The sequence below is a fragment of the Lactuca virosa genome, chromosome 1 (genome assembly GCF_052849685.1).
Source record: "Lactuca virosa cultivar CGN04683 chromosome 1, Lactuca_virosa_CGN04683_v6, whole genome shotgun sequence".
NCBI classification, from domain to species: domain Eukaryota; kingdom Viridiplantae; phylum Streptophyta; class Magnoliopsida; order Asterales; family Asteraceae; genus Lactuca; species Lactuca virosa.
Window position 1 is genome coordinate 81,598,348 of NC_136426.1, and position 27,599 is coordinate 81,625,946.

The 27,599-nt window shown below is 37.4% G+C and overlaps 2 protein-coding genes across 2 annotated transcripts; both read left to right on the plus strand.

Annotated features, from left to right (window-relative positions):
• Window positions 1–2,268: 2,268 nt before the first annotated feature.
• LOC145105404 (uncharacterized) lies at window positions 2,269–3,142 on the plus strand. Its single transcript, XM_079042522.1, has 3 exons — window positions 2,269–2,733; window positions 2,817–2,855; window positions 3,041–3,142. The coding sequence occupies exons 1-3, from the start codon at window positions 2,281–2,283 to the stop codon at window positions 3,140–3,142; spliced, it is 594 nt and encodes a 197-aa protein (XP_078898648.1). The 5' UTR covers window positions 2,269–2,280.
• A 163-nt stretch (window positions 3,143–3,305) lies between these two features.
• Window positions 3,306–5,010, plus strand: LOC145115933 (putative serine/threonine-protein kinase PBL28). Its single transcript, XM_079052295.1, has 3 exons — window positions 3,306–4,063; window positions 4,240–4,294; window positions 4,552–5,010. Exons 1-3 carry the CDS (start codon window positions 3,306–3,308, stop codon window positions 5,008–5,010), a joined length of 1,272 nt encoding a protein of 423 aa, XP_078908421.1.
• Window positions 5,011–27,599: the final 22,589 nt, after the last annotated feature.

A 27,599-nucleotide genomic window follows, 5' to 3' on the forward strand; every position in this document is an offset into this window, starting at 1 on the left:
AATAGAGTGTTGGAAACATATAGACAACGAATGTGGGAAAGAAACCAATGCATACCTGATGGTTGGTATCCTATTATTATTCCACAACAACCACTTTTCAATGATGATCCTCCAATTGCAAATCAACAGAATAACAACACCAGACCTCACAGAACAAGAAATCGTCCTTCTTATTTACAAGATTATCATTGTGCTTTGGTTAACAATGTTATTATCGAAAACAAAGTAAAGTACCCTCTATCATCTGTCATATCTTACTCCAAACTTTCTCCCAAATACCAATCTTTCACTTTAGCTCTTTCCACTGAATCTGAACCTCAATCTTATTTTGAAGTATCCAAATCAAAAGAATGGAATCTAGCTATGCAAGAAGAATTGCATGCTTTGGAGGCAAATAAAACTTCGACAGTTGTACCCCTACCTTCAGATAGAAAAGCTTTGGCATGTGAATGGGTCTTCAAAATTAAAAGAAAATCAGATGGAACAATTGAGCGTTATAAGGCACGATTGGTTGCAAAAAGTTTTAATCAACAAGAGGGCATTGATTTCTTGGATACTTATTCTCCAGTAGCAAAACTTGTCACAGTGAAGTTATTATTGACTTTAGCTGCTCAAAGATCTTGGCCACTTATTCAAGTGGATGTAAACAATGCTTTTCTCAATGGAACATTAGATGAAGAAGTCTATATGAAATTGCCACAGGGGTATAAATGTAAAACTGACAATTCCAAGAATCAACAGATGGTATGCAAGCTCCAAAAATCATTATATGGTTTGAGACAAGCATCAAGGCAATGGTATGCAACGTTTTCTTCTTTCTTGATTTCTGAAGGATTTATTCAATCTAAGGCAGATTATTCCTTGTTCTATAAAGGAAAATGGACAACTTATGTGGCACTTTTAGTGTATGTAGATGATATTGTATTGACAGGTGCTTCCATCAAAGAAATTGATGATATAAAACAGAGATTAAGAAACAAATTTAATCTTAAAGATTTGGGAAAGTTGCAACATTTTTTGGGTCTTGAGATTGCGAGATCTTCTGAAGGAATCTTTATTTCACAAAGACAATATGTTCTCAATTTACTAGAATACACGAGTATGTTGGCTGCTAAACCAGTCAATTATCCTATGGATCCTACTTGCAAAACATCGAATTTTGATGGTACACCATTATCTGATCCTTCTCAGTACATAAGACTTATTGGGAGATTGATGTACTTAACCATCACACGACCAGATATAACATATGTTGTACATCGATTAAGCCAATTTGTTACTAATCCTAGAATGCCACATCTTCAAGCTGCTAATCATCTTCTTAAGTTCTTAAAGCTTAATCCCGGTCAAGGACGCTTCTTGTCTTCCAATCCTTCTTTAAAGATTCAAGCATTTTCGGACTTAGAATGGGCTGAATGTCCTGATACAAGAAGGACTGTATCTGGCTTTTGCATTTTCTTGGGAGATTCCATGATTTCTTGGAAATCAAAGAAGCAAACAATCGTATCTAGATCATCCACATAAGCTGAATATAGAGTCATTGTTGTTGCAACAGCAGAAATTATTTGGCTTCATCATTTGCTTAGCAATTTTGACATACATCTCACTGAACCAACTCTCATATTATGTGATAACGAATCTTCCATTCAGCTTGCTACCAATCCCACATTTCATGAGAGGACTAAGCATATCAAGCTTGATTGTCATTTTATCAAAGATACAATGTTGGACAATACCATTAAGCTTATGCCTATACGCACAACACACCAACTAGCAGACATTTTTACAAAGCCATTACCAAGACATAAGATGTTACCAATCATATCCAAGATGGCTTTGAAAAACATTTTCCTAAGTCCATCTTGAGGGGGGGTATTAGCATTGTATTTTCATTTCTGTTATACTTACTTAATCACAGTTAGTTATGTGGTTAGGATTAGTTAGGTATTTTAATCCTAGTGGTTAGCTGTTAGGTGCAAGTTAGTATTTAGTGCGTAGTATAATGATATATATAAACTTCTTCTCTGTAATAGAATAGACAAGTTCTTGAATAACAAGTCAATTCCTCCTTTTATTTTAATCCTAGTGGTTAGCTTTTAGGTGCAAGTTAGTATTTAGGGATTACCTGATCTCGTCAAAAAAATGGATGACGGGCCTTCACCAACACCGGTTAATCAAGGTTCCACAGAGGGATGGCTGGATGTGGTGGAAAAATTGGATGAGGGGATTTTACCTCAACTGGCCAATCAAGTTTCCACATTAAGCAACTTACCAGAACTAATGGCAGCACCATCATTAAGCGACATCAGAGATCACATCCATTCTAGCACCTACATGTCTTCAGAACCAGGAGATGGAGAGGCACCAGGATCCAGTGACTTGGGGCAGCGAGAAAGATCCGACATCGGTATGGAATACAGTACTAACATTGATACAGAAGAAAAGTGCATGTTTACCTTAGCTCCGTTAGCCAGCAAATTCCGAACTAGGCACTTGCATATTGCAGACCTAGAGTTATTAGCTCCGTTGGCCATATGCGGTTATGAACAAGGAAAATTAGATGACATGATCGATCTAGACCTATGGAAACAAATGGTCCCTCAATCATTCAAAGTCTTTTCAGAAACAACATATTACTGCTTGAAGGAGCAACGATCACAACGTCCAGATATACATCAACTTTTGATAAGACTAAAGAAAGCGTTGGATCTTCAAAGGAATTATGATAATCCGGTAAGAGTACCATCTTTCTTCTTTCCCTTGTCATCTTTTAGTTTTCTTTCATCAGCCTTACATATTTATTTTGTTAATTGAAGGAACATGACTCGGAAGGTACATCAACAATTCAGTTGAAGGTAATTAATTTCTTTCATTTTAAAGGTGAATCATAAAAAATTAAAAAGTATCAACCACGCCCATTTTATTTAACTTTTTTTTTGAATGGCACTTAACTTCATTCCCATCCTTACTACCAGCATAAATAGGCTATAACAATCTTCTTTTTGTTTTTTTTTTAACTTGAGCACAATTAATGTTGCAGGGGAGAATTTTGAAACACTTGGAGATCCCACTCAGTGAAATAGAATCGGCCACCAAGAATTTTGATAAAAACATACCTGATTGGGGCAGGCACATATGGTGAGGTGTACAAAGCAGAACTTGATCATTTTGATTATAAAAATGTCTTGCCATTAGAGAATAAGAATATAGGAGAACTTCGAAAGAAACACAGCACTGTAGCCATAAAACGAATAAAGGTTAGAGAAGACAAGCAAGGTCAAGAAGGGTTCCTTGGAGAAATTGAAATGCTTACTAGTTGTAAGCATTCCAACATAGTCTCTCTTCTTGGCTTTTGTGAGGAAGGTGGTCATATGATACTTGTGTATGAGCATGCTTTTAATGGAAGCCTTGATGATTATTTGGGAAGTGAGGGTAGCTTGACTAATCTTAGTTGGGTGCAACGTATAAAGATCTTCATTGATATTGCACGTGGATTGAATTACCTTCACACCAAGATAGAGGGCGAGCAAAGGATAACACACCGAGACATAAAAAGCGGTAACATTTTGTTAGGGGAGAATTGGGAGGCAAAAATTGCAGATTTTGGACTCTCCAAATTCCGCCACGATGGTCAACAAGTGAACAAGACTCTCTTTACACAAAATCTTGCAGGCACAGAACTGTATTTGGATCCAGAATATGTTAAAACGGGTAGGTTGAAAAATGAATCAGATATTTACTCTTTCGGAGTCGTCTTATTTGAGATGATAGCTGGGAAGTTTGCCAATGATCCAATTTTTACCAACGAAAACAGCAACGATATTGCACACGTGGCACGGCGACGCTTTAAAGAGGGTAGAAATTCAATAAAGAAAATGGTGGATCCTAGATTAATGGAAGAAACTCATGAAAATATTTTCACTCTAAATAAAGGACCCGATCAAGATTCCTTGTATGCATTTTCAAAAATTGCGTATCAATGTCTCGCAGAAACTCAAGCTGAGCGTCCCACAGCAGAGGTCATCGTCAAGAAACTTGAGGAATTGAAGCATTATCTTTTCAAGTAAGTAAACATTTTTAGAAAAAATAACGTTTTTCTAATAATACATAACTAAAAACGACATCCTTTAAAACTTAAGGGTACTGCTCCTTCAGTAACATTGTAAAAATATGTATCTAGTTAATATAATACATAACTAAGAGCAACATCTTTTATAACTCTTTATATTGTTACATCAGATTTCACCAACTTTATTTAATAAGAGCATATTATCATAAATCTTTTGCAATGGTTGTACATTTTTAAAAGCTTTTTGTAAAATTGCAGAATTACCCGATTGAAATCCACTTAACCGGTGGAATGAGAACCAAAAAAAGTTTAGTGGCTTACTGAGTACAATTAAAAAGATAAGTGACCCAAAAAGCAAACTGAATATTATTGGTCGTCATTTTATGACATTGACCCATCAAAGAATATCAACTCATTGATTTGATATGATTTTCAACTAATTTTAGAATTATCAAGTTGATCGATTGTTTAATGATTCACAGGAAAACATCAAAGACAACCTCACAATTTCACTTGAAGACATAAGATTAGCCACAAATAACTTCAGCGACAACAATGTCATCGGAAGAGGAGGATTTGGAAGGATATACAAAGCAGAGGTTATACACGCTAATGGACGTCACACCATTGCTGCAAAGCGATTGGATACAACCGGTGATCAAGGAGAAACTGAATTTCTGGCAGAACTTGAAATTCTTTTGGAGTATAAACATGAGAATGTCATTGGCCTTGTTGGCTACTGCAAAGATCGCATTGAAAAAATCATTGGTACTGAGTATGCATCTAAAGGAAGTCTTGATGTACACTTGAAGGACAATGATCTTACATGGATGAAACGACTTGAGATAAGCATTGATATTGCAAGAGGGCTGGATTTCCTCCATGGAGGTGGTGTAACACAAGAGGTGGTGATGCATAGAGACATCAAAAGCTCTAACTGATAATTGGTGATTTTGGGCTGTCCTTACTAACTGATAATTGGAGAGCAAAAATTGGTGATTTTGGGCTGTCCTTAATAACTCCAATAGATGAGGAAACGGACTTTGTCGTTGACAATGCTTGCGGCACAATGGGCTATTGTGACCCACTATACTTGAAATTGGGTTTCTTAACCAAAGAATCTGACATTTACTCATTGGGAGTGGTTTTATTTGAGATCTTGTGTGGGAGATTGGTGTTTGAACGCGTCAATGGTTCTTTTCAAAATCCAATCACTTCGTTTAAACGTCATTATGAAAAAGGAGAACTTGATCAAATGGTGTTTGAAGGTATAAAGGACCAAATTGCCCATCTTTCAAAACATTGCCTACCAATGCTTACATGATGAAAAAGAAAAACGACCAACAACAAGTAAGGTGCTACTACAACTTAAGAAAGCCTTGGAATTTCAAGTATATTTCCGGAAACTGTCTTCGTTTCAAAAAGTATCATAATTAAATATAGAAATAAAAAGGTATTAAGACATAACTAAATAAAATTTGTTAAAGACTGTACAGCCTTTAACAAGTATTAAACTAGCTTTGCTTGAATATATATATATATATATATATATATATATATATATATATATATATATATATATATATATATATATATATATATATATAGTTTTAGGTTCTATGGAAAACAAAAATAAAAACCCTAAAAATAAAATAAATACATAAAAAAAATACTTAGAGTTCACAGTTAATTTTTTTTATTTTCTTTTTTTGACTTAATATATACAAACATCGCTACTTCTTAATTAAATTCGCTGAAATTTTTTTTTTAAAAAAAACCAAAAAAAAAAATATTCGATTTTTTATTTTTTTTTTCAGCGAATTTTAAAAAAAACCTGCGATTTTTTGGTATATAAAATTAAAAAAAAGGATTTATGATCTCTAAGTAACAATTTTTTTTCGTGTTCAAATAATATACAGGATGATTACGGCATATGGGAGCCCAAATTGCCTAAAGACTATGAAAAATTGATCCAAATGTCAGACTCTCGAGAGATTTACTCTCTTGAAAAGAAAAAAGACATTTACCAAATGCTATGCAACGGAGTCCTTCTTCAAAAAGGCAAAGTGGTAATTAGCTTGTTCTTGCATCAAGTCATTTTTGTTCCCTATGTTCCTTGCTCTTAAACTTTATAAAAACCAGTAGACTTTTTCATTTTGTTGGTTTATACTTTATATAATTACACTCAGTTTTTAATTTCCAACTGAACATATTTTCAATTAAAAAAAAAATCCTCTGATTTTGGAACATATGTAATCATTGCTCATGATCGATCACAGCTACTTGCCATGACAAACTAAAGGTGTATGCTCTTATAATAATATATTTTCATTGATTTATGCTACTTGTCAATTCTTTATTGTGAGGGATTGTCCGAAATCATACATGCAATTAATAACATATAATAGAGATTGGGCTTGCGCTTGATTTGTTTTGTTGTGTACAACAGTTGTTTTCACTAGACGTTGATGGAGAAAGAAATGAAATGATATCAGCAACAAAGTTTTCATACAAAAATCGGTGGTCACATAAGTGGCGTTCTGTACCAAAATCAAGGTTTCATTCTCTTTCTCTGTGTATGTGTGTTTATACATACACTGTTATTAATTGTGTTTATTGCTATCTCTTTCTTGAATGTTAAATTTAGCTGTTTCATAGCTTATTTTGAACTTCCATCATGATTATAGTTTTTTTTGTCACACTTGGTCACCATTCACATAACAAGTTATCAAATTAAAAAAAATAAAAAAAATAAAAAATAAAAAAAGCTTTCTATCATCCCGGAGTATGTGGTACTATAAGTAAAGATGTAAGGGAAAAACAAATACAAACTAAGTTATTTAGCTTAAGATAAGAGTATAAGGGCCTAATTTCTACATTTAAGCAGTTTACACAACTCATTGTAACTTGTTACCAAAGGGGTTTGGCACAATGTTAGAAAACACTATTTTTCAACATTCAGGTATAAGTTCAAGAACCATATTGTTAGAAAAATCTCATCATCACTAAAATATCAACTATATCAGTAATCAAATGATAACTAGCATATTGTCTAACTAGACATATAATTCAGTGCGGGTGTTTGATAACACAAATATCAAAAATCCTTATCTTATAAGGTAACAAAATAGAGATACTAATTTTATGAAAATAATAATAATAATAATAATAATAATAATAATCAAAGTTACTGATACTTTAACCGTTTACTGATACAATAAACAGTAAAGATGAATTTGAACTCTTGTCCAAAAAATTGGAGTTATTCCATTTTTTGGGTTGAAAAGAAATCAAATCCAAAAGTATATATAAGTGTGTATGTGGGTCATAAACAGTGGCGTAGCTAGGATTTTAATTTAGGGTAGGCCAAATAATCTTTAAAGTATGAACGGGATATGAAATATGAAGTTTTGAATGGGATGAATCATATCACAACCTTAATTCATTTTATTATATATATATATATATATATATATATATATATATATATATATATATATATATATATATATATATATATATAAACTTAAGTTTTTGTGGGGTGGGCCAAGGCCCACCTTTGCCTCTATGTGGCTACGCCATTGGTCATAAAGAGTAGTACCACTAATCAATATTTTAATATCTTATAATATGTGCAGGTTTCATAAAGTGCCGGAGATGTTAGATATTTCGAATCTAAACTTCCAAATAAAGATAAAAGCTCAGTTTTTTGTCTCCGGGTGTCAATTATGGAGTTCGTCTTGTGTTTAGATTTTGTGGTCCAAGAAAATCTATAGATAAACGGATGTATGTAAACCTCAAGTACAAAAAGGGGAGTGAAACCTTACATGCATACTTTGCAACATGGAGAGAAGATGGATGGATGATGACTGAGTTGTGTCAATTCTTCAATCACAATAAAGATGTTGAATTCGAGTTTCTACTAGAGAGCTTTTCACAATGCTACTGTGAAAGGCGTGGTGTTTATGTTGAAGGCATAGAGTTTCGAGCCATTGATAATGTAAGTTTGAACCCATTCTAGAATTTTTGTTCCACATTTTCATATAGGTTACACTTTATAACCTTGTATTATAATAATTTTTATATAGGTGAAACATGGAGAAATCAAGGATCCAAAGGATGTCAAACAACCCTTGATCAAATTAGATTTGAACACAGACCAAGTGCAACAATTGCCAACTAATTGTGAAAAAGAAGTTCAGAGATGTGAAAGCCATGACGAGGGTGAAAAGGTCCTTTCTGGTTCTATCATATTTAATGTGTAGACTGTGATAGAATTTTTTTTTATTTTTTTTAAATATTGGGAATTTGGTAATAAATTATAGTGAACTTTATGACAGGCGTTCTCCCCAAACAAAGTGAGCAAAAAGAAGCATTTTATCCTTTCAGCAAAGGAGGCTCTTTACGTATCTTCCGATGTGAAGCTTTTTAATTCAATACCCTCAACCCACTCCAGGTCTTTTTTTATTTAAACTAAATTTGGAATTACATCTTCTCATTTTAACCATTAAACTTTCATTGTTAATTTTTTTTCCAAGATAAAGAGTTTGTGAACTAGTGTTTTAAACCAGAGAGATGACCGAAAAAAACAAAATCATCGGAAAAATCATATCTCACTAGAGATGCCAAAATTGTCGCATAATCCATCTTTTGTGTGAAAACTTACAACAACATCGACCTTAGCTCGGAAACATACATATAATCCTTCATCGGGCCTCGCCCGGCATCGGACCGAAATCAGGAACATATAAACTGCATCGGGCTAACCCTACATCGGATCTAAATCCGGTATACACTAACATGCATAAACGGGTCGGCATTGTTGCCTTAGACCCGTTCCTACCGGAGAAAACTCACCTCGCAAAGCTGACTGTAGAATCCTACGAATAACCCCTCGCTGCTAGCTGGCAGATCCTCGAACTGCTGATCTCTCGAGTTCCCCAGCTATCAATACCAAAATATCACTTAGTCCAAATCAATAATCCTCCTTAGGGTAAAATGACCATTTTACCCTCTAGTCCAACTTGGTCCATAACTAAGTCCCAAAACATAATATAAAAAGCTCAACACTGGATGGGCTTCCCAAGCCCAATAGTGGCCCACTAATGGCCTAATTTGCTAAATTGGGCCCAATCCCTCTAATAGGCCTAACCCTAAGCCCAAACATCTTCTTGGCCCACACTATCTGACTCCTGATGGCCCACTAAGTCCCAAAGGACCAAAATCCCCCTGCATGGCCCAAACCGAGGCCCAAAATTCACAAGGCTCATATCTGATGAGTACGTTGGGCGTACTCCTATGCACGCTAAGCGTACTAGCCAAATGGTGCGTACGATGGGCGTACCTGAATGTACGCTCAACGTACTCCCCTATTAAGTCATTTTCCCATTAAGTGCTTAATACTCAGATCCAGAAGCTACAATCACAGATCCAAGTCCTTTTCAACTTCTTAATCCATAAAGTCACTGACTTGGTGACTTTGCATGCCCCAAACAAGTCCAAACTCGAAAAATGATTTTCTACTTCCATGAAAGTGGTCTTAACTCTAGCATGAACCCATTAAGACCACCAAGATGACAACTTTCTGGCCTAGGGAGTCATTTAGCACCAAGGGTGGCAACCCTTAGCCTAGAAATCGGATTTGGACTATAAAGCTTCATCCTTTGGACCAAAATGAGTTCAAAACCAAACTACACTAGATCTAAGCACTCTTAGGTAATGTTTACAGCTTTATACCTCTAAGTGATTTGAAATGGAACCCCAAACTCGGATCTACTGCTTCCCCTTTGATCCACCACCTTGTTATACTCTTCACTTGCTTGAAAATGGCTTCACAATCACCAAAATGCTCTCTAATGACCTCCAAAGCTCCAAGAACACTCAAGGGAGGGTTAGGGTTTTGTGGTGGCTGTCTAAAGATGAGAGGGAGGCTGATAACTAGGGTGTTATGTTCTTTATATAGTGACGTGCCCTAAAAATTAGGGTTTAGGGTCTCTAAGAGTAAGCGGGGCGTACTTCTCGTACACTGGGCGTACTCCTCCCACACCCACGATTATTTAATCCACTATGTTGGGCGTACTCCTAGCTTACGTTGGGCGTACCCAGCCAGACACGTGCACGTTTCCCTTGCATGCATGGGACTTGTTTGCCAAACATTTCCATTAGGGACCATTTTTGCCAATAACTTCAAAGTACTATAACTTCTTCGTTCTAAGTCCGTTTCCGACGAACTTTATATCCACGAAAAGGTAGCGAGAAGCCTTACGCTCCTAGCTACACACCCAAGCCTTAAACCTTCCGAATAAATCCTGAGACCCATAAAAGACCGAATCACTTTTACCTTGGGCCTTCGAGACTGCCACCAAAGTACTTTTCAAAACGGGGTGTTACAACTCTCCCCCACTTAAATTAGACTTCGTCCTCGAAGTCCGCTATTGCCAACTACCTGACAACCTCTCACGGTGCTCTGATACGATGCATACTCCATCTGCCCGGTCCAATCCTCGAAGAACCGCTTCTATTTTTCTCCCGTTCGATCTTTCTGAGCAAAATGCTAACCCTTGAGGGCATCCTCTGAAGAACCATCCAATCGCTATAAACCTTTAGTACATTGCTCTTACCCAATCGGTACTCCCCGAGTACTCATGCTGAACATCATAGGGGTCCACCCTTCTTTTCCTGTGCGTTGACTAGCCTTCCCAAGGCAACTTTCCATAAACAACAACCTTCTCTATCTCTGTGTGGGTCAGCCCTACGCTGTACCAAATCTACAGTCACTCCCAGTGTTGTCACTTCGCTGCTACCCACTGAATGCTTCCTCTTATCGCGTCTCTGTGCTGAACACCCACCCAGCGAATGGATCAGATAATCCTTCGAGTAAAAGATTCATTCCTGCAATGGTTAGACTCAGACGAGAGCTATGCAACAGAATCAAATCCTTCCCTCTGAGATTATTTGATCCCCCTGTGAGGGGCATAGCACCCCTCGGTCATCTGGCTGCTCCACGCAAGGATTCTCCCATCTTTGCTCCTGTCCGGAGGTCCTGTTGTCTCTTATCCACTTTCTGGATGAACCAAGACCACCCTGGTCCCAACTAATCTGCCATCATCTTGGTTACCGGACTCCCCACCGGTTACTAAACTCAAACTCCATCCCTCAGTCGCTCCCAGCGACTTCTGAAGGGAACTTCGGCTATCTAAAACTTCTTTATCTACCTTACCACTCTAGCTCTATAAGTCCTAGGATCGTCGATCCCCTATCTTGACTCTACGGTCTCTACCAGGTCCCACCTACGCTACTATAAGTACACGGGCCTCGCCCAAGGGTCTCACCCAAACTATATTTCAGAGCGGCCTCTCCCACAGGTCTCACCCATCTAGGGCTATGCATGCCCACTCCTCCTCAAACCTCAACTTGTTATCCTTTCCTGACTATTGATCTCGCTCATTCGGTGTAGGAGATACGAGCCTTGCCCACACTCCGCTGACTAGGAGATACGGGCCCTCGACCACACTCCCCTAACTAGATGCTAATGAATGTTACAGCTTACCCACAATCCTACAACACTTCCTGCACTGTCTCACTACTAGGAAATGCTAAGGCCCTTCCGCCGTCTTACAATATATCCCACACTGTCTAACTGCTGGTGAATGCTACGACTATCTCATAGTCTTACATCCTGACTAAAATCGCATCCTACCGAGAGGATCTCTAACCTGGTTCCCAACCAGTTATCAACTACCGTGAATACACGAACTCAATGTTGGGAAGTTTTTCCCAAACTCGAAACTCACGCGCTCGTCTATTCAAACAGCCACTTGGGCTGCTTTCCTTCCCAACAAAGTCGCAAACGCATCCCAGTTTTGCACTTACTTCTGCTCCTGACCAATGGGATTGTTCTCCCCACTCCAATTCAACTAGATCCCTACGGCTCTCAGCTTGGAAAGGATTCTCAACCCTTCTTTCCATCAAATGGTCGATCTACTGACAACCAATACTTACTATTGCTAGTGCTCTAAGACTAACCAATACCAAATCTGAACCATTCTGAAAGAGTAATAGAACACCTCCTGAGCCCCACTTACACTTGCTACAGTGACTGCACCCTGAGAAATTGATCTAAAGGGAAACATCTTCGAACTATTACTCTAACATCCAAGGTATGTGATGAAGTATTGAATTGAGAAATGATAACGAAATCAGAATAACGAGAATTAAGAACATAAGGAGTAAATAAAATCTTGTTTCAGCTCGTATTATGCTTCACAGTTACAGATAAAATCTAGACAAGACAGACTCCCAAAACCTCTTATTTATCTCTAAGTAACAACTCCTATTTATAGGAGAAAAATAAAGCATACAAAAAATACTAAGGACTAAGCATCTAGACTTCGGAACATAAATGCCTTAGTAAATAGATAACATACTATTCGAAAATGCTAAACTACACTTCGACACATTACAACAATTTTGACACTAACAATCTCCCCCTTTGTAATAAGTGTCTAAGTCAGTTGATTAACTTTTGAGCAGCTTTATGCAATGTCTTCCGAACTTCAGCATACTAATTCATGATCTTTCGCATTCAGCTTTATCTTCTTCAGAGTTCTTCTTACAACTATTCATACGAACAATTAAGTTCGTATATTGAGCTGTTGTGTACCTTTCTACATCATTAATTTGAAACAAAATTTTTGACTGTCTTCCATTCTTGCCCTTTCCAACAAAAACAATCCATATGGCTTCAAGAAAAGTTCACCATCAACATATGTAACTAATTCAACCTTCTTTTTCACCAACGATTGAGGCACAAAAACTTCTTTTCCCAAAGACATAGCTAACTCTATGTCAGTCAAAGCAAGACAAACATAATAATTGTCAATGAAGATTTTAAGATGACCTAATCCCAATCTCAACACATCTTTACTTGTTCCCTAAAGCTTTGACTCATCTGACTCCTTAAGAATATATATGCAACTCGAATAAGATCATTCAAGTTCATTAGTGGAAAGTCAGCAATGGTGAAATTACATGCGACTTTGTTAATTCTCACCACATGATATCGAAAGTTCTGTAACATGTTTTCAAACATTTCATCTTTGGTTATACTCAAAACTTGAACAATTTTCACACAAGACCATACTTCCTCCTGATCTTTCCCCAAAACAGCATGAAACCACAACTTCATGTGTGTGAACTCATATAGATTCTTGAATTTATCAACAATTTTATACTGGGTTGTTATGAACATCATCTCATTGATTGGGAAGTCAAGTTGATTCATATCTGAGTTTTCGATATCATAACTCTTTCTGGGTTTCTTCTCAAATTCATGCATTTCAGTGTACGCCACCCTTGCTTTGATATTTTCGTAGCTATGCAACTTTCTGGGATCTCCCTTGTTTAGATGAGGAGGATCATTTTGTCAAAGCATCAATATACTTTGAATCTGCCTTTGTATTTCCATCTCAGCCTCCACCTCTGCCTTTCTTTCTTCTTTTGACTTTTCCACAACAATCTTTTTCCCTTTATCTTGCATTGTTGTGATTTCTTTGGGTTTCGAAGCACTGCCTTCTCCACTTGACCCAATTACTATACCTTTCAACTCCTGCCTTGTAGTTGTAACAGTTGAAAACACAGGGTCAGCTTTCGATATGATTGGCTTTGTTATGGGAATGTTTGTTGTAAAGACTTTTCCAACTACTTTAGCTTCTTCACCATGTTTTCCAGAAGCTCCTTCACCAACATACGTCCTTTCTCCCCCTTGCACCCCCGTGACAACAGGTGGGGCATTTGTTGGTAAAATACTTGCAAGTTGAGATAATAGGGCTAACTGTTTGTGGAGAACAGCTTCAAAAAGAAGAAACTTTTGGGACAAAAATTCTGGGGTAATTAAAGGAGAGGATCCTGGCTTCGAAACAATGTTTTTCAATTCAGTCAACAATTTGTTGATTTGTGAAAAGCTTTGAACTTCATCTTTTGACATTTGATCAACCTTCGGGCCAAGAACTTCATAGAGTTTGACAAATTTTGTCATTGCATCCGCAATTATGTCCATCTTCTGATTAAGAGAAGCATAATCTTTTTGTGCAACTGCGATCTCTTTGATCATATCCTCCCGAAGTTCCTGAATTTTCAAATTCACATCTGCCCTTACCTTCTTAACATCTTAAACAAAAAAATGTGACGTTCTTTTGTAACAGCTTTCAATTCTTGAAGATCAGAAGAAAAAGTAGACAATTGATTCTTCACATGCTTTTCATTATTCTGATCTATTTCAGAAATGGCCTCATGAAGACGGCATGCTTGCTTTTTGAGCATAAGATTAACTTAGAGACTGAATACTGAATGTTTCCCTCCTCCATCAGCGTGAATTTGCAATAATGAATTAAGCTTCTGATTCAGAATTTTGAATTGTTTTCTACTCAGTATCATGTTGTCAGTAATCTCCTCTTCTTCAGGATCAAACTGAATATCTCCAAATGTTCCACCAAAAACATTTTCATCATCATCAGATGAATGATGACCTTCTGCAGAAGTAACCGGTGGATCGGTAGATTGGGAAGAAAATAAGGAAGTAATTGGTTGGTTGAGGATATCATCGAAAGTTAGTGAATGTGTATCAAGAGGAGTAGTTACAAATGGAGGTAAAGTAGTTGTTGTATCTATGGTGGAAGTTTTGAAAGTAGAAGAAACAATGATAGGTGTACCTTGTGACAGAGTGGTTTCGACGTTTGTTGTCAATGGAAGAGAAACAATAATTGGTTCTGGTTGAGAAACTGAGGAAGATACAACAATCATTTCGACATTTGAAGTATCGACTTGAGATGTTGTCACTGGTGGATCCTGAATAACTTCGTTTTCAGGAGATTCGTCATTTAACACTAATTTACGAAGCTTCTTTTTTTTGTTTTCTCGAAATATGTTTAGCCATATCTTCGGCTTGTCGCTTCTTTGATGAAGGGGAGATGGGAACTGGAACTTCTCGAATCACCACTCCTTTTCTCGTAACATGCGGTTTTCGAACCATAGATGGAGAAAAACTTAGAGATTTATCAGAAGATCTTTGTGGCCTATGAGAAATCTTCTTGAGTCTCTTGAACACTCTGGTTTTCGAAGGAACCACTTCCTTAGAAAGATCATCAGTCTTCGTGGCACCAGATGTTGTCTCAGGCTTCGTAACAATGACTTCGTCTGTTGGTTTCTTTGTTGGAGAGTTTGTTTTCTTTTTCTCCTGAATCGGTTTTGTAGGACTTTCATCTACCTTCTTCGAACGTCTCGAACATTTAGACGGACCCTCCTCAATGCACGACAATAGGATGCCAGTTGCAATAGAGGGATTGATCGTTTTCAAATAAGCTTGTAAAATTGAATTGGAAGAATTCACCTTCTTAAGCATACCATCCGGAATCCTAGCAACACTAGGAAATTCCTCAGCATTATCCTCAACAACCTTCGGAAAATTGTACTTCAAAAATAATGTTGTAGCCTCATCAGCTGGTACTTGAATTCCTTCCTTTTCGTATGCAAATTGAAGAATCAAACTCCAGTATCTTGCACACGAAATGCCATCTACGACATTGGTATTTTTCACACTCTTGAGAAATTCCCTCCACATTTGTGTAGCATAATCCATAGAAAGATCATAATAGATACCAGCCACCATGGCATAAACTTCGAATCGCCCTTTATCCAATCCAACATTCCGGCCAGTAAGACAGCGAAGATAGATGCCAAACAAAAAATTCCAAATACACGGAAGGTTGGACTTCTTGAATTCACTAATCTTTATAAGAGTGGGTTGATAACCCATCTCATTGAACATGTGTAAAACCTGCTCATTTGTGACTTTGTAGAAAGGAGGTGAGATAGGGATTTTCAGTATTTGACAAAAAAGCTTCTTAGTTAACCGGAACTTCTTCTCATTGATCAGATTGAAGGTGATATGATCTAAGGTTTTGCTATACGTAGCTGTAGAACCTGCTAGTGATAACCAAGACATCAGAACTGCAAAAGACCTAAACATCGCCGTCGTTAAAACAGAATGTTGTTGCACCACGATCAACATCTTTAGTTCTTCAGGGTAAAGGGTAACATCACTTTCAACTAGATAATTATTGCTTTGAAGTTTCATGATGGGTTGGGAAGAAACATCTTCTGTGGTTTGAGATGGTGCGGGATTAGCCGTGATTAGGGTTTGAAGATGAATGAATGATCAAAGAGTTCTTTTGTGATTTGAGAGTTTTCAGAAAGCGTAACCGTGTAATGAACCCTTGAAACCCCTTTTATAGGTGATCTTTGGTTTTGAAATTGAAGCGGGATAAACATTAAATGAAATCTGATGTGGCACCTTGAAAACCGCACCGATACGCCGATAAAGTAGCCATGCATGATAAAGTGAACATCACTTCTCCTTGAAACCCGGACAGAATACAAAACGTCTAGTCATACAGCCTGGTAACTTGCCCCAATGTAATAACAACCATCACAAACCTTCGGAATGGAGGCAAGGCTCTTTCACTTTTGGGTGGAAAAGCGAAGTCATATGCCAGCCTGTTGAAATTATCAGCCTGAGTTGGTAATACTCAGAACCTCAAGGATTTCGTGAGTGCAATGTATCAAAGAAAAAAATTAGAAGCAAATAAAGAAAAATTTGGACCTGTAATGTCGAAACATGAAATCTTCGACAAAAAAGCAGATAAATCTCAGGCAAAGATTGCTTCGTTATTCATCAAGAGAGATGACTAACAGCTTGTGTGGTGTCCCGTGAATTACAATTGAATACTTATTAAGAAGTATCGAAGGGCCTCTTTTGAATAAGCTTCGTGAGTGGTTTAAAATTTCGTTACATATCAGCACTTAACATAAATGTGAGTAATTGTAACAGAAATTACTTGTTTGACCAGTGTAGTCAGTGACAAGTAGGCTATGGAAAAACTTTAGTAACTGACTACAAGAAACAAATAATACTCACACGAAAATCATATTCAAGAAAAAAAAATATTAGCTGGATCTTGTTAGGAAACAAATGTCGTGGGTTTCGAACATTTGATCAAGACCACTCAAAACGATTGAATATGATTTGGAGTATCGAAAAAGGGTACAGAAACAAATGTTTCATTAAATTTGGAACAATGTTCCTCGTCAATTCCTTAATGGGTTCGATATGTAGGGTTTCACTTTCATCACGGTCTCATGATGTTAGATCATTAACACAGAATGTTGATATGTCTAAATCCTTATTGGTTGTATCAGAAATCTCTTGGACATATGTCATTGTGTGTGAAAGTGTAAGAACTTTGGGATCAAAAAGATTGATTTAAAGAAATTCGAATGTACCACTGTTATTTGTTGGACTAAGCAGATTACTCTAAACTCATTTGAGTAGAGTATGGTAGCTCATGGACTAATGTTAATACAGCCTAATTGGGTAGAAATTTACATGATGAAAACTTCATTAAGGCTTCTAAATCACACATTGAGTCAAAGGAGGCTTGAGTCAACATGTTGCAGCATGCTTCTAGGGACATTCTAACTAGTACAAAGTTTTTCGAAAGTATACCTGACCTTAGAACTACAAGCATGAGCCATCAATGATCTTCACATTAAGCTGTAACAATAATTCGAAAAACACCCAACAAACTAACAATAAAATCTTTTTGGAGTTCTTAATTTTTCGAAATATAAAGACAAAACAAAAATAAAATCTTTTTGGTATTTTTGATTTTTCGAAATATCAAACAAAACAAAAATAAAATCTTTTTGGTATTTTTGATTTTTCGAAATATAAAACAAAACAAACGTAAAATCTTTTTGGTATTTTTGATTTTTCCGAAAAATAAAACAAAACAAAAGTAAAAAAAATCGAAAACAGTAAAAGTAAATGTACCGAACTTGCGAAGATTTTTCATGGTAGCTATTCACCAAAATGTTGAAAACGAAGCGTATCGAAGCGTTGGCTATGAACAGTAATCATTGACTTTGACAGCTGTTATCCTTTCCCATTTTATCATTCTTTCGAATCACATCCTGGAACTGAACCTCCTTCGATCATTCCTAATCCTGCTAAAATTCGAACAAACGATTTTTCATCAAGTGGCTTAGTGAAAATGTCAACAAGTTGATCAGTTTTTTTCACAAAATGAACTTCGATATTGCCATCCTCAACATCATCTCTTATAAAATGATATCGAAAAGCAATATGCTTAGTTTTTGAATGTTGCACAGGATTGTGACAAATGCGAATCGCACTTTGAGAATCACAATACAAAGGTATTTTCTTCATATTGATTGCATAGTCGCGTAATTGGCTTTGTATCCAGATAATTTGAGAGGTGCAAGCTGCAGCAGCAACATATTCAGCTTCTGCTGTCGAAATCGAAACACAAGTTTGCTTCTTCGATTTCCAGTTTACCAACTTCCTATCAAGAAGTTCACACCTGCCACTTGTGCTTTTTCTATCCAGATTGCATCCACCTAAATCCGCATCAGAATATGCTTGAATGAAGAATCCTGATTTCGAAGGATACCATAATCCTAACGAAATAGAACCTTTGAGATATCAAAAAATATTCTTTACTGCTGTTAAATGTGGTTCACACGGATTTAATTGATATCTAGCACAATTACAAACAGAAAACATAATTTCACAGCAAAATCAGTCCAATTTCGAAATTGGGCAAAAACTATCAAAATTTCAAAACTTTAATGACTGATTTCGAAATTTCTGCCTCTTCTCCACCAAAACTTCGAAAATCACCCCAAATGTCGAAGTTGGGTAAAAACTGCCAAATATTCGAAAGTGTATGGCTAACATTCGAAATTGCTGCCACTTGCATTAAATTTTCGAAAATAACTACATAATGCCAAATTTTCGAAACTACAAGGTCCACTTCGAAACTTCTTCCTTTTGTGTCCATATTTTCGAAAATAACTCCAATTTTCGAAGGTGGTTAAAGACTGACAAACATTCGAAACATCAAGGGTTGTTTTCAAAACTTAATTAAATTCTTCTCCATTCGTTAATCGTTCCAGGCACACAACAACTTTCGAAATCCCATTTTCAATTCCTTCGTTCTTCGACATCCAGTGTTCGTTTTACAATCCTTCGAACCATTAACACCAAAATCTTCGTTTTAGAGAAGTTGAGTGTCGAAAAGGAATCACAAAACCTTCAACATTAAGTCAAACCCATTTAATCATTTGTAATCCAAATTCACCCATCTGATTGTTCGAGAACCAAAATCGATTTTTAATCCCTGCTATTCGAGAATCCTCCACCAATTCTTTATCAAACACAAGCACCTTGCAAGTTGATGCATAACATCGAACTTATTTGGATTTGTAACCATTTGAAGGCTGTTTGACTATAAGAACCCTCAACATCTCACTTCGACCATCGACCTCCATCTACAAATACATCTGAGCTTACTTACAAAGAATCATTCATCCTCCGATTATGTAACCAACTCTACTTAGTCCAGTCGAATATAATTTTATTCGATTATCAATTCAATAACCCATTTCGTTTTCAACAATCGACCATCAAAAACGAATCCAAACCAACAATCCTTGTTCATCAAAATCAAATCCTTCAAATCAATTTACAAAATTGATTTCCAATAACATTCAAATCTATTCACCGTAACCATCCCTTCGAATTTCTAACCTCAATTAAGATCGAAATTAAAATAATCACTGTTAGATCTTAAACATTATTTGACTTTCGAAAGTCAAACATCCAAAATCAACAAACACGATATTCATAATGTTCAAAACAATTTCAGATCAAAACCAAAACTTCTGTTCTTCAACTATTCTTCATCGATTTTAAGTTTTCTTGACCAAGATTTATAAGATATAAAAATCAATTTCCGATTTCTAAGTCTAGACACGAATAAAACCGATTTCATCATATACGAATCATATGAAATTGATTCTCAGTTTCAAAGTATTAATCAATAAGAATCGATTGTTTGAATCGATGAGATGAAATACAAGAAAAAAAAATATGCGAACATCTTGTACTGTTTGAAATACGTATGGAGAATGATTTCTAACAAAGAATAAGTATCGAATGGAAATCAAGGTATTGTACAAACCATTGGACTCACAAAAGTGGATCAATCATATGAATAGTAATATTGAGTTTGGGCTCAAGATATATGAACAGTAACAGATAACGGAATTTGGATCAATTGGGCTCATGGACATCGAACAGTAACATGTTTATCAAAATTGGATTCACTTTTTGAACAAGATATGAATCTAAATTGGACTATTGCAAATTTAAAAACAAATCAACCACACGAATATGAGATTGCATCGGGTTTGATCAAAGAAAATTTTATTGGATCATAGCAAATGGGTTTTTCAAAAAAAATTTGATCCAACGAATCAAAATGATCAAAAATCAAGAACGCAACGCACGATTTAATGAGATTAAAAGAGATCATAGAGAGAGACTCACCAAAAATTGCTCCAATTCTGACAAATTTTGCCAAACCGAGAATCGTTCTTCAAAAAATCACGTTGATCTTTGAAGACCCGCTCTGATACCAAATGTAGTGATTTAAGAACATGGTTTGGCATGCAGAATTAAAGAACACACAATGAACACGGTGATTTCGGTGTTTAAGAGATGCATTCGATTATGTATGGTGTTACACAAAAAGGGATCTAGATCTAAATCTACATAAATAACACACACACACACACAAGCTCAGTGTTACATCTCTCAAGAACACCTCTACAAGTGGTATGAACCCACCTTATATAGAGGTATTTACATGTCTCTCTATCTTTTCCTCCAGCTTTTGTAACGAACTTTCTTTTTCCATCACCATTTTTCGACTTTGAGTTAAATGGTTTCTTGAAGAACTTCTTTACCCTATTATTCGAGTAAAATGCAATAGCTTGATCGTCAGAGTTTATCAACAATCCTTCATTATCAGAATCTTCCTTTTCAACAGATTCCTTCTCATTAACTTTCGACATCAATGCTAATGGTCCTCCAAGGCTCATTTTCGCTTCCTCTGCAATTTTATTTACTCCTCATTCATGAGTTTTTAGCAGATTATACAAGTCATTTAACGGTGATGTGTCGAAGCTTTGCTGAGTCTTCACCATTAGTGTCACATTCCTCCATTCTTTACGCAAACCCATGATGAAGGTTAGAATGAATTCCATGGTTGTTCGAGTAATTCCATGGCGATTACATTTGTAGATTAATTCATTCAATCGATCATAGTATCCTTCAATCGATTCTCCATCCTTCTGTTTGAATTCTTTCAATTCAATCAAACAGTGTTTCACATAATTAATCTTAGTCTTCTCACTCCCTTGAAAATTTTCTTTGAGTGTGATCCAGATGTCTTTCGCAGTTTTGCAGCTTCTGACATATTTGTAAACCACAGGAGGCAATGCACCACGCAATTCCCTCATACATATTTTCTTATTCTTCTTCTTCAGTCTATCAGATTGATCAACAACACTTGGAGTACCAGATGAAGATCCAATTGACTGAACATTTGGTGGAGGAATACCATTTCCAGTAATACATAACCAAAGCTCCTCATCAAACCCGTTCAAGTATTCTTCCATACGATCAGCCCACTGATCATAATATTCAGGGATGAGCATAGGAATCTTCGTAGAAGATCCTAGCAAATGAGAATAAGAAGTCACTGAATTCATGGTAAAATTAGCCATCAGAAAAACTTCAGAGATTTTGGAAACAAATAGCTGAAACGATCAGAAATTTTAAGCAGAACACTAGACTCAACAAATCAGTTGCAGAATCGAATCATAACGGTAGATCAAGAACAATTTTCAAAACACAAGGCGCGGAAATTTTTGAATCCATAATTGATTCAAAAACGTTTTGATTTAGAATGATAATCAGATCGTAGAGATATGATTCCTGCTCTGATACCAATTGATGAAGTATGGAATCGAGAAATGATAACGAAATCAGATTAACGAGAATTAAGAACATAAGGAGTAAATAAGATCTTTTTTCAGCTCGTATTATGCTTCACAGTTACAGAGAAAATCTAGACAAGACAGACTCCCAAAACCTCTTATCTATCTCTAAGCATCTAGACTTCGAAACATAAATGCCTTAGTAAATAGATAACATACTATTCGAAACTGCTAAAATACACTTCGACACATTACAACAATTTTGACACTAAAAGTATGCAGATGGCATATAACTTAATCATAAGCAGGAAACATAATATTCTGAAATACACCTACTAACATCGATGCAGTACCATAGCAATAAAATCATTATAGAAATGAGAATTCAAATTACATATCAGCGATCTATTGTGGCTCGATCTTGACCTCTTTCAGAGGTACCTGCGATGAATCCTGAGCAGCCCCAACCACCATGTGGGGGCAATTCGCCCTGATATGATCACGCTGATGACAACGATGGCACAACTCTACCTCCAACGTGCATTCTTGGCGATTGTGACCCTTCCACCCGCACCTTCCGCACTTTGAACTGCTACGAACATCCTTTAGTACCCTTTTGTCCTTCGTGCAATCGCTACGCCCCCATCGGGTTTTTGACTCCTGCTGCAGCTGCACCCAACTGCTTGGTTTGTCGACTCGGACCATGTTCCCGCTTCCTCTTCCCTAGCTGTCCATCCAAACCAATCTCCTACTCCCGAGTTACACCGACTACCCCATCAACCGTATGAACAGTCGATGTCTGACCCTGAAACCTAGTGGTCATCCTATTATAAATACGCCCAATAATGTCGGGTAACTCCTTGCGTACTGCTCGAGAAATCTCCACAACGATCCAATCATGTAGTGGACTATCCTGGGGACAAGGTGCGTAACCCACCTCCGATCCCTGATGACAAGGGCTGATAACGGGACCCTCCCTTCCGAGGGATCTCAGAGATCCATAAACATTAGGCACCAGAGGAGCCCCTAGCTACCCTGCAACGATCTCAGCCCGGAAGGCCTCGAGGCGGCTATCCAAAAGCTCCAAAATCCCCTCCTTGACTGTACCGAAGATCAAAGGAGTCTGGTCCAGTATACTGCGTTTAATATTGGCTGAAATAAACTCTCGCATCTGCTCCCTGAGCTGCTCGGCTCCTGAACCCGAGCCTGATCCCTCACCTGTACCAGAACTGCCCACTGGTCTACCCCGAAGCGTCACCATGCTGCAAGCATACCATAACTACCATCAGAATACTCATCAATACTGAGGGATCTCACACACTCACTACAAGTTCCCTGGTTTTATCTCAGCCCTTCTTGAATCGAGTACGGATCCTCTGCTTTCAGTAGTACGGGCCCATACTACATTCCACATCTATCCATACTTTCCTCAAGAATTTTCTCAACTCCACAAAGTCCCTTTCACTACTACTATTGCTCCAAGCACTAATTCTCATCCTAGGCTTGCCCTAGGGTAACCTACAACCCGAACCCAATCCTCAGCTACTGAAGGTATCTTCATAATGGCAATTACCCACTACCTGAGTACCATCACATGTGACGAGGCTTAGATAAACCTTCGATTAAAGGACTCATCCCTACAACGGTTAGACTCAGACGAGAGCTGCGCAATAGGGCCAAATCCAGCACTCTGAGATTATTCAACCCTAATCACTTGTGACTTGACGTATTCACCTAATGGATAACTCCCATCGCTCAGAGTCCCACAAAGCACAAAGCAAGTAGCATTCAGACAAAAAGGAAAAATCTAACCATATAATCCAATCATACTGTTCTATCCCCTACTCAGGAATCCGTACTAGCATGCAACTCATAAAGCTCATATACATAACAGGCACATAAGGCATCCTCCTAGATCCTTAATCCAAATCTAGCATGCAGTTCTCATAAGCATATCATATTTAAGCAAACATGTAGGGGTAATTTGGGAGAACTTACTTGAGCTCGGCTGATTGCATGCACCACACCCTTTTTCTCATTTTCAAAGTTCTTTTCTCTTTTCTCAAAGTTCTTTTTATAAAAATGATTTTTCTTTGAAAATTCTCATACCAAGTCCTTGGTTTGAGTTCAGACACACCCTAGAGTGTGCCCGAATCCCTCAAACCAAGGCTCTGATACCAACTTGAAACATCCCAAAAATATGGTCCGAAAATTCCGTTTTAAATCATTAATAAAACCCATAATTGTCAACTATTTCATTCATAACAAAAATAATTATATCAAATCAGAGTATCATCTCAAAACATGTTCTTTTTATCAGAGTAAACATCCCCGGCTAAAATTTCTTGGTGTTACCATGCAGCCATCCCGAGCTCTTCCCTCCGCTACTGGAAGTACTTGAAACCAAAACTGAAAACTGTAAGCATGAAGCTTAGTGAGTTCCCCAATCTACCACATACCATACACATAATCACATACTGCAAACATTGGGCCTAGCCCGCTACATCTGGCCCCGCCCGGCATCGGACGAATCCGACATCAGTCCCCGCATGGCATCGAGCCCCGCTCGGTATACAGATTTGTTTCTATTAGGCCCCGTCTATCTCCGGGCCCCGCCCGTTATACACATACAACAATAATCATATAATCATGCTACTACACAACAAACAATCAATATACTATAACTGCTAGTCTCAAGGCCACGCCTATCTTGGGCCCCGCCCCTACTCTGCTACTAATGAGATATGGAACCCCGTCCACACTCAGCTAGTGATGAGATACGGGCCCCCGCCCACACTCATCTCCCTACCAGGCACATACAAGTATCACAAAGACAAAAAGTATTACTAAACATACAATACTGCGTCAACTACCACCCGGCATCGAACCGTAGCTCGGAAATATACATATAATCCTTCCTCGGGCCTCGCCCGGCATTGGACTGAAATCTGAAACATATAAACTGCATCGGGCTAACCCAGGCATCAGATCTAAATCCGGTATACACTAACATGCATAAACGGGCCGGTATTGGTGCCTTAGACCCGTTCCTGCTGGAGAAAACTCACCTCGCAAAGCTAACTATAGAATCCTGCGAATAACCCCTCGCTGCTAGCTGGCATATCCCCAAACTGCTGATCTCTCGACTCCCCGAGCTATCAATACCAAAATATCACTTAGTCCAAATCAATAATCCTCCTTAGGGTAAAATGACCATTTTACCCTCTAGTCCAACTTGGTCCATAACTAAGTCCCAAAACATAATATAAAAAGCTCAACACTAGATGGACTTCCTAAGCCCAATAGTGGCCCACTAATGGCCCAATTGGCTAAATTGTGCCCAATCCCTATAATGGGCCTAACCTTAAGCCCAAACATCTTCTTGGCCCACACTATCTGACTCCTTATGGCCCACTAAGGACCAAAATCCCCCTACATGGCCCAAACCGAGGCCCAAAATTCACAAGGCCCATATCTGATGAGTAAGTTGGGCGTACTCCTATATACGCTCAGCGTACTAGCCAAATGGTGCGTACGTTGGGCGTACCTGCATGTACGCTCAGTGTACTCCCCTGTTAAGTCATTTTCCCATTAAGTGCTTAATACTCAGATCTAGAAGCTACAATCACAGATCCAAGTCCTTTTCAACGTCTTAATCCATAAAGTCACTGACTTGGTGACTTTGCATGCCCCAAAAAAGTCCAAACTCGAAAAATGATATTCTACTTCCATGAAAGTGGTCTTAACTCTTGCATGAACCCATTAAGACCACCAAGATGACAACTTTCTGGCCTAGGGAGTCATTTAGCACCAAGGGTGGCAACCTTTAGCCTAGAAATCGGATTTGGACTATAAAGCTTCATCCTTTGGACCAAAATGAGTTCAAAACCAAACTACACTAGATTTATGCACTCTTAGGTAAATTTTATAGCTTTATACCTCCAAGTGATTTGAAATGGAACCCCAAACTCGGATCTACTGCTTCCCCTTTGATCCACCACCATGTTATACTCTTAACTTGCTTGAAAATGGCTTCACAGTCACCAAAATGCTCTCTAATGACCTCCAAAGCTCCAACAACACTCAAGGTAGGGTTAGGGTTTCGTGGTGGCTGTCTAAAGATGAGAGGGAGGCTGATAACTAGGGTGTTATGTTCTTTATATAGTGACGTGCCCTAAAAATTAGGGTTTAGGGTCTCTGAGAGTACGCTGGGCGTACTCCTCCCACACCCGTGATCATTTACTCCACTACGCTAGGCGTACCCAGCCGTACATGTGCATGTTTCCCTTGCATGCATGGGACTTGCTTTCCAAACATTTCCATTACGGACCATTTATGCCAATAACTTCAAAGTGCTATAACTTCTTCGTTCTAAGTCCGTTTCCGACAAACTTTATATCCACGAAAAGGTGGCGAGAAGCCTTACGCTCCTAGCTATACACCCAAGCCTTAAACCTTCTGAATAAATCCCGAGACCCATAAAAGACCGAATCGCTTATACCTTGGGCCTCTGAGACCACCACCAAAGTACTTTTCAAAACGGGGTGTTACAAAATGGGTTTCCAAATGTCCTTTCATTGGGTTTTTAAGGTTTATTCACTAAAGTGATAATGATTGAGACCATTTGAATTCAAGTATAAACACCAACATTTGATTTCAACCATAAACTTCATTCCGTTTACCCGGTCCCTAAAACTATTTGTAATTAAAAAGCCGATGAATTTAGTCAAATATGTATGTATGTAATTTGAAGTGGGTATTATTTTGTCCCTAAAATACAAAGCTACGATAAAGGTTAAACCTCATAGAAACATCAAACATGTCTAGTGTTGTAGCTATAACATTCTTACTCTCTAATCTTCCTGATGTACTTCAAAAATAATCTTGAATACATTTAAAGACTTTGAATAAATTATTAACTCTTACGTGGAGAATAATGTAGAATAATATCAATGTTTTAAAAATCGATTTTTTAGTTGAACCGGTATGGTGACCGGTTCCCGATTTAACCGGTTCGACCGCTGGGTTAACCGGTTTCTATATTTTTCATGTTTTTTCTATTTTCCTACACATACATACATATATAAATCATGAATTTGATGTTTACAAGTTCACACATTAAAAATACACATAAAAATAAGTTGTAGATGAATCCAAATACATAAAAATAACACATAACCATAAGTTTTAGTGTTTCACATCAATTCATATACATAAAAATGAAAATAAAGTATAATACCGAAATGAAATATAGGTTTAGATGAATACAAACACATAAAAAAACTTTATAACATTTACCATATGTTCTTATTTAGAAAAAAATAATAGATTTGAAAAAAAAATCATCAAAGTTTATATGTAAATGATTCTTTTTCATGTGTTTTTATTCGGTTTAACCAGTTCAACCGGTCTATTTTGACCGGTTCAACCGAGTTTTTCTAAAACCGGTCGGTTCAATCCGGTTCAGAAATCGATGTAAAACCGGTGATAGTTGAGCCGATCTCTCCCTAGGTTCCCAGTTCAAACCGGTTTTTAAAACATTGAATAATATAGATGCTAATGGAAAGAAATTCACTTTTTTCCATGTCAAGAACGTAAACGACATTCC